The 8,992-nt window shown below is 40.4% G+C and overlaps 1 protein-coding gene across 1 annotated transcript; it reads left to right on the top strand.

Moving 5' to 3' along the window:
* The first annotated feature begins 4,280 nt into the window (after positions 1-4,280).
* setmar (SET domain and mariner transposase fusion gene) lies at positions 4,281-8,683 on the top strand. Its single transcript, XM_085776380.1, has 2 exons — positions 4,281-4,495; positions 7,858-8,683. The coding sequence occupies exons 1-2, from the start codon at positions 4,388-4,390 to the stop codon at positions 8,653-8,655; spliced, it is 906 nt and encodes a 301-aa protein (XP_085632506.1). The 5' UTR covers positions 4,281-4,387; the 3' UTR covers positions 8,656-8,683.
* The last annotated feature ends 309 nt before the right edge of the window (positions 8,684-8,992 follow it).

Genomic DNA, 8,992 nt, shown 5'->3' with positions numbered 1-8,992 from the left:
GCCGCTGCCTCACAAGCTGGGAGAAGCATCGGAGCCAATTTGAGGCCAAGTCAATCAGCACTGTAACAGAGGGAGTGCTGGACTGTTGTTGATAATCTCCCCAGAGAATGTACTCTATCGTGTCTTTGGTTCATTAACTCTCCAACCAATTGTAGACCAGCCTCAAAGTTCAGCTCCTCTGTGTTGGTGTAGGTGCTAGTTCTCATTTAAGCCAAAGGATCCCTGACAACAGCACCCATTAAAGGACCCCGACAACCTGCCTCATCCAGAGCAAGTGAAGCTGTTCTACTGTATTGTCAGCCAAAACAATCTGACCCACAATGTCAGGTCACATTATGTACTCAATGAAAGGAGCTCTACAAGGCCCTTTCATGGAGTACAAGTGAACATTATGTTGACTAATTCAATTACGGAACAGACCTAAATTAACCGAAAATCCTCAAACATTATAATTAAGCAACACCCAAAGGTCCTTAAATATAAAATCCTTATAAAATCATTGGCAGTTCTGACATTATATAGCCTATTGTCTATAATTTTTTGATTTAATTTTTACAAGCAATCCTCTTGGAAATTGGAATCCCTTTCAGTCATGTTAGCGAGATAGAACAAGTGATGGCAACACTGGTTTGCCAGGTGGTCAGTTCACCATCTATCAGTCAACAACTGATAGATGAAGATTTTGCACAGACGTTCATGTCCCCAAAGGATGGATCCTTCCAATATGGATGATCCCCTGACTTTTCCTCTAGTAGGCTACCACCAGCAGGTCAGAGTATTTAGCCATCCAAAGAAATATCTCAGCATCTACAACAGTGACAGGCAAATGATTTAATGCAGTTATCACTGTTTCCAGCTTTTATACTACTGACTTCTCATTTAGTGCCACCATGGTTGGCATTTGTTGCATCTTTTATTTGAATAATACAGTTATTGAATGGATGACAATGAATTTCACTCATCTCATCTTCAGGATATACCATAATCCTTTGTCATTATTCTCTAACTTTTTATCATCAGATCAAAAGGTGAAGCCAGTACTTTGGTTTGTTGCATTTCTTTTGTCTGTTTGTGTGTTTTATGAATAGAGGAACATGGTTTACATCATAGTATTTACTAATCGACTATTTATCACTTGGTATGTTGAAAAAGTCTATGCATTTTGGTCATCACACAGGATGCCATTTCCCAACTGAATTTTGGACAGACATATATAAAAGGGAACTAGAAAATTCCTGATAACAAATTGTGCTTTGAGACCTGTCATAGATTTTAAAAAGCCATTTCATCTGAGAAGCACTGATTGTGAAGCTCAACAAAGCAGTTGAGTCATGAAACACAGTCTCTTTCAAGCATTATTAACCTCTGTGTTGTTGTCATATCAGTATATCTGCCAATCAGTTCATTGTCATGTACTTACTTGCAACACTTCATCTTGTGACTGAGTATGCAATCTGAAATGTAGATACATGACTACCGACTGACAGTGCTAATTTTGTCCAAGGACAAAGATGAAGGTTGATTCTCAAAGGAAAATCCATGGTCACTTGTGTGCAGCGTGGAAATGCCAACTGACAATGTGACCTCCTCCCATCTGCCTCAGATAGCCACCAGAAAATACACCGCTGCATATCAATTACAGATGAAAAGAAATGTAGCAGCAGCACCAGAGAAAGTTAGGTATGGAGGCTACACAACTCACTATGCCCACTGAAAAAAGACAGTCATACACCAATGTTATTTATTCTCCGAACTAGAAACTATTCAGTCAGTGTCAACCATTTAAAGGGGAACTATGCAAGTCCGGTCGTTTTTCAGCTGTTCTGCTAACCCTCCTCCTGGCCATGTGCATTTGTTTTCAACAAAGCTGGTGAGAACGCAAGCAGTAGAGCACTGGATAATGTTATTTATCATACATGTGTTCAAACGTGTTTATTTGTGTACTCTAATAATCCGTCATAAACAATGATGCAGAGAAGACAGCTGGGACACCGGGGCGGAGGTGCTGATCTTGCAAGGTTCCTTTTCGGCCAAGAGACACTACGTGGAAGGAAGAGAGCCTTCACTCTCCCTGTAACAAGTTACTAGTCATTTATTTAAAGCAGAAGTAAGCGATCTGGTCGTTTTGGCTAACTCCTTGTCAGCCGATGGAGTTAGCAGTCCCCGTCCTCGTCATGGATCTATTGGTCCTCGTCCCTACGTCACCACATTCACGCGCATCCCATGGCTGCACACACAGCCCTTCATGCCATTCTCTCTCCTCATTGGATAAAGGTTGTAGGATACAAGGAAGTATACAAGAAGTTTTCTCCTCGGCTTACAGCAGAGCAGAGTGACTGACAGACCCGTGTTTCGGACCAAACACTCTATGTAAGTGATTGCTGTCAGAAGATATAACTATTTAAGACTTATATTAACACAAACATTCCGCTTACTTCTGCTTTAACCATTACAATTAAGCCAAAGCTGTTTAATTCAGGTACAAATGTAGCATAGATAAGCCAAAAATCCTGCATAGTTACTCTTTAAAGGGTATACCTGTGCAAAGTTTTACCTAAAGAATTAAGCTTCAGAATAAGTGTGATGGTTAAATGACATGTTATGGGGAGAATGGAGTCTCTCTGCCTCCCCCCTTCTCTTGGCCGAAAACCAACCTTGCAAGATCAGCGCCTCGGACCCGGTGTCCCAGATCTTGTCTTGCAAGAAACATGGACGGCACCACGACACAAACAACCTCATAATCCGTCATCTCTTGTTTATTTCAGGCCATCATTGTAAATAAGAACATGTTCTTAATTGATTACGCCTGGTTAAATAAAGGTTAAAAAAAAAAAAAAAAAAAAATTACAGATAAGACTACACAAATAAACACTTCTATAATCATAAAACTTATATGACAACATTGACCACCGCTCCACAGATTGACTGAAAACAAATGCACAGGGGGCAGTAGCAAAACAGCAAAAAAGTGACCAGACTTGTTTACCTAGGTACACTGGTCCAGAATCACATACAAGATGTGACTGACACGAGCTGGCATTTCAATGAACTCGGATCAATTGTGTCTCTAAATTTAAGAGCGAAAATGCCTCAAATCATGACCAGCTCTCTCAGGCTTCGACCAGTACCTGGCCTTGTTTGTCTTGGTGGTCAAAAATTAATAGGAACCCACAATCATTCTCACATGGCCATGTTTTCAGTCTTGTACAGTCATGTGGGTTTTGTGGGCATCATCACCTTTTTCCAGGCCAGCCCAAATTTCCATTTCGGTTATTGCAGTTATTCCTCAAAGTCTCCTCTGTTTTTGACATTTGTCTTACTCTCTGTGCAGGAGATCTATGGTGAATGCAAGAGAGCAATACCACTGCTTCTCTGATCCTGGTTTGCCACCTGCAGGCAATATTATATTACTGCAGATGTATGAATCTACACCAGTGGGTACTACTGGGGACACCAGGGCATTTTTTCAAACTTTTTTCTTCACTTTAATTTCTAGGGCTCAGAATGTCACAGTCATGTGCCCAAATGGATGATATTCAGATTTTGACTGCCCACTAGTGTTTTAAATGACAAAGTGGAAATAATAATTTGTGAAAAGTTAGCCTCATCACACATTGCATTATCAAATGACAAATATAATGATTTTTCAATAAGAGAGCATGCACCCTGCCTTCTGAGAGGGAGCAATAACTCTCTATTTGCCAGTTTCTTAAAGCCTATAATAAATGTGGTCCTTTTAGTAATGGTCTCAAAGCACTATGTCTTAATTGCCTTCAGGATCAATTGAGTCATTTTTACTTATTATTTTATTAATACTTTTACTAATAATTTTAATTAAACTAAGTAGTATTAGCCTACTGAATATAATACTGAAAATTATGTAGAGTTATAATCAATAATTGCCAAATATGATTTAGGGTGAGCAAGTGTTTCTTCTTATTTCTTTATTTTATCTTTTTATTCTGCCTGTCTAGGTTAATGCTTTATGTATTATGGCAGATGTGTGTCTGTGGTCACTGGGCGGTCCTTGTGTGATAAAATGGAAGGAAGTATCACTGTGAGACACGTCTTGTTTGGTTTCTTACAAATAACGCTCTCCAGTTTCACGCTCACAGTAGTTTACATTCAACAATTATCCCATGCTGTGCTGTATTGTCTTAATGAGCTGCTGCCCACTTTGTCTCGAGCATGGCCGGCCAGATGGTCAACCACCACAAAGATTTAATCACAGCACTGTCCTGACCTGAACTCACCACTGGAGGGCGCCTGTCTCTGGATGCACTACCGGAAGTTGCCGCTTCCAGAGTTGCCTGCCTTGTGTTTGTGTTTACATCCCCGGCGGCTCGTCTGCCTTTGCCTTTGCTCCTCCTGATACAAAACTTCAGATATGAGTGTGGTCGACGGCGGTGCGGACTCTGTGGATTTGAGTAACGGCCTTGAAAATGTTCCTGTTTTAATCGAAAGTTCAGCAGTGTCGAAATTTCCTGTGTTTCAGGTAACGTGACGTTAACAGCAACTAACTGAACCTGTCTGCAGCTGTCTTATGGTAAAAGTCAACAATTCAGAGAAATGTCATTAGGTTAAATTATTCGGCACGACAACCAGGGGAGTGGCTGGAAAAAGACAAATAAATAGCCTATCATGATTCTGTGATCAAAGTAGTTAGAGTAAAGTAAAATTGCAATGACACATAGTTTATTATTTTGAATATCTATATCAAAATGAATTCCTCAATTGCCTTTGTTAGCTCCTTTATCCAAGATAATTCCTTCAGCTGCGTCTATGTTTTGTGAGACATTATTTCTGATACCCTGCAAACAAAGTGCTTTTGCCTGAAACCAGCTTTAGTTACATTAGTGAAGCATGGCATAGGCTACAACTTCATGGTTAGACTGTTGTGTTTGTAGCCTACATCAGATGCACATGCCTCCTTGGAAGCCATGGGAATCTACGATGATTATTAGCCTACCCTTTTCTATATCTTTGTATGTGGAAAAATTGCCAATGGTGTCTACTGTGGAAAATAACACAATTACAGGAAAACTGGAGTGGGGTAAATTAACTAATGCCATGAATAAATATACCATGAGGACAGACAACTTACTGGGAAATATTGAGCTACCCAATTCTATTGTGGAATCACTTCTTACCTCCAGTAAACCACTTAGTAAAACTCAGTTTATAATGTCAAACCAGGCTGGAATGATTATGTGGGCTGGCAGAGCTTCACGGGGCAGTCAGGAAATCATTCAAAGCTTAGGTAGAATCAGGAAGAGGCAGACAGGGGATCTCTTTGAAGAGAAGAAACGTGCTCATGCAAATTTCAAATAATAATAATTTCAAATGAGATCTGTCTCACTGGCTAAGAAGTTGCAACAGTGTTAATGATTTGTCACAGCTATTGGAAGTCTCACTTTGACTTTGACGTCAAATATAATGCAAGAGCAACATTATGATTGTGAGAAGTAAAGGTGATTAGTTTTCCCTGAATTCTTTTAATCTGTTCTGCTCTTGAAGGATGTAATGAGGTGAAATATCTTGGCCATCATATTGTGAACGATCTGACAGATGATAAAGATATTAACAGACAGTGTCAGAAGCTTTACTTGCAGGCCAATATGCTTGCACGGACGTTTAGCATGTGCACTATTATGGTAGCTTTATCTGGAGCACTGGAAAAGAGAGTAACGACACCACCATTCACTCCCGTGGTAAGGGTTTTGCGCCCCGAGTGGCAGGACATGGGTATTGCAAAAGCGCCCAGAAAACTCATTCACTCCAATGTATGTGTGTTGCCCACTTGCTTGTAAATTGATGAAAACGGCCGTGTTTTTGTTTTTAGGTGTCTTGGTCATATCAAATTATACTTATAATTTGTTTATTACAAAATGTAGATTGAAACATTAATGTAGGCAACTGTTTTTTTTTTTTTTTTACTCGCCTATGTGTTCATCATGTTTATCTGTAAAGGGTCCTCAATGATGCTATTAACGTGGGTGATCTATAAATGTCCTTAAATTATTGAAAATAACACACTTGCTCATTCACCAACAATGCAGAGTTGTCAGTTTCTCGGGCGCTTTTGCAATCCCCATATTCCGCCATCAGGAGGCGCTTCCATTGAACCAATGGATGTCGTTACTCTCTTTTCCAGTGCTCTAGCTTTATCTAGCATACTGTACTCCTCTGTATAGTGCTTGTGGTGTGTTTATAGTAAAAGAAACATGCAGAGACTAAATGTGACCTACAATGATGGCATAAGGATGCTTTTAAAGCTTCCCTGATGGTGCAGTGCCAGCGAGATGTTGGTAAATGTTGGGGTGCTGAACTGCTGTTCTGCTGTACAAATGTATGTGCAGGCTGTCGGCCTCAGGAAATGACATCATTTTGTTCTTATGCGACTTTTCACAGGTGATACTTGTTATTAATTAGACTGGTTTGAGGTGGCATCCCTGTTCATTAAGAGCCATACAAAATGTGACATTTCTGTTTGATAGCTATGTGAAGGTTTGAGCAACTGCTAAAACGTGTTTTCTCTCTGCGGACAAGAGCCAGAAGGAACAGTAGCAGAAACATCTGTATTATTCACACCTGCTCTTTTATTACTAACAGGCCAGACAGTCTTGTCTACTATACAAAAGACTCTTTGCTTTGTTACTGTGTTAGATAGAGTATAACCCAACACTTCAGGCTGATACAAATGCACGTCAATTAACAACCAGCTAAGCTTTGAAAAGTCTTCCACTTCCAGTACATGATATTCACCAATTCCGTAGTACACAGTGAACATACATAACACAATTTACCGTATGTGCTGGATTACGTTCTAGGAAAATATATCAGAGCATGTGTTGACCAGACAGAATTCTTACTTTAATTTCTTACGAAGACCCCCCTCAAGGTTGTGAAAATTAGCCATTATTTTATATTATTTGTAATAGTGCTGATGTTAATTCTGATATGAGAAATTGTCTAATGGTAAAATAACAAACACATTTCAGAGTGAATATTAAGTATTGGCCTTTCTTTTCCAAATGTATGTCAGAGTCTAGCACACTATGCAAAACACCTTTTACTCTAACAACTTTCCACCTTACCTGTTTTCTGCACCAATCACCAGCGCCAAGTCCTCATAGCTGTATTTCTAACTTGTAGAACTACCTGGCAAAAAAATCAGATTTTGATTTTATAGTGCAATAAAATAGTGATATGCAATAGGATGATCATAAAAAATCTAATTAATAAACCTTTTTTAATTGCCCATTTTGAAAGTGTAATCTCAGAAAACATCTCTCTGCGCCAAAAACCCAGTGGGGACTATGTAATAAGTCGTTCAACCAGCAGATGGCAGCAAATCATTACCTGCGACAGGCACAGTACCTGCACCGCACTACAGGGAATCAAAAAATAACTGCCTCTCTGGAGCCAAAGGACTTGTCCTACTTTCCACCCTCTTGGTGATGATGTTCAGGAGGATATTCTTGACTCTATATACACAGATTTTACACATTCATAAGGATATGTACATTTTAAAGCATTAATTGTGGAAGATGGTCAAACCTTTGTGGCTGTTAAAATCAGGTGAGTTATACTGTAGGACTGTTTGAAGTAGGTGGCAGTTGCAAATTCTTTGGACCTGTGTCACACATGTCTTGTTTTGTTTGTCCAAAAGTCCAAAATCCAGAGATAATTACTGTACTGTCAGATAATACAAAGACAAACGGAAACATTTTTCCTGAAAAGAATGTATCGCTTTGCACAATAATTGTTTTTTTTAAAAAAATTTTTATCACACAATAACTTAAGCACAGATTTGAGTGTTTGACCTCAGCATTTTGGTCTGATTTTTTTTTTCAGTATTCCCCAGATAACATTGAGGGACCAGGATGCACTGTTGACCCCAGTGAAGTCACCCTTCCTGGATGCTCCTGCCTCTCCAGCTCCTGCTGCACTGAGAGCTGCTCCTGCCTGCAGACTCACGGGCAGGCGTATGACAGCACCGGTACGCTACTGAACCGCAGCCGGACAGACTCTGGTTACTGCTCACCTGTGTTTGAGTGCAATATCCTGTGCGCCTGCAGTGACACATGCTCTAACCGTGTTGTCCAGAGAGGGGTGAGACTCAGGCTGGAGGTTTACAACACCAGGAACAGGGGCTGGGGAGTACGGACATTAGAGCCAATCCCACGTGGGACATTTGTATGCGAGTATGCAGGAGAGGTGATCGGTTTTGAGGAGGCCAGAAGCAGACAGCTTGCCCAGGGGTCTGAGGATAATAATTACATCATAGCTGTAAGGGAGCACGCAGGTTCAGGTTCCATTATCGAGACGTTTGTGGACCCCGCTGTGGTGGGAAACGTAGGCCGCTTTCTCAACCATTCCTGCCTGCCTAACCTCTTCATGCTGCCTGTTCGTGTGCACTCTGTGGTTCCTAGACTGGCACTGTTTGCTGGATCAGACATCAATGCACACGAGGAGCTGACGTTTGACTACTCAGGAGGATACAGTAACCAGCCTCCTGTGGAGCTGCTGTCCACACAAAGTGACGCTGCCACACAGGCCAGTGGGACAGATGGACTTCAGAGGAAAGCCTGTCACTGTGGAGCCACCAAGTGCACACAGTTCCTTCCACTTGATGTATCTATTCTGAGCTGAAATAACCAAAACATACATTCCATATCACATTATTTTCTATCTTTTTTCCTCTGAGTGTATTTTTTAAATTATGTCTGTTTAGTTTTGTGTTGCTCTGTTTTCAGTTTTCACAAACTCACTGCTAACTCAACCACTCATTAAAACAAGACAATGTAAACACACGTTGGTGGCTCGATACAAACAATTATCTGGATGAGTCACATCTGTGTTGTCAGTGTTTCCTGTTTAGACCTTAGGTCTCCTGATCAACTACTGTCTTAATTAACACTGTGTCCCATTCAGTGTAAGATGATGCAATGAAAACTAGAGAAAAAAGTTTCATTTTTGTTGATATTTC

This window comes from Trachurus japonicus, chromosome 5 (assembly GCF_045865225.1).
Source record: "Trachurus japonicus isolate A0001 chromosome 5, Traja_1.0".
NCBI lineage: Eukaryota > Metazoa > Chordata > Actinopteri > Carangiformes > Carangidae > Trachurus > Trachurus japonicus.
The sequence above is the reverse complement of the archived record's forward strand: the minus strand, read 5'-3'. Positions and strand labels throughout refer to the sequence as shown.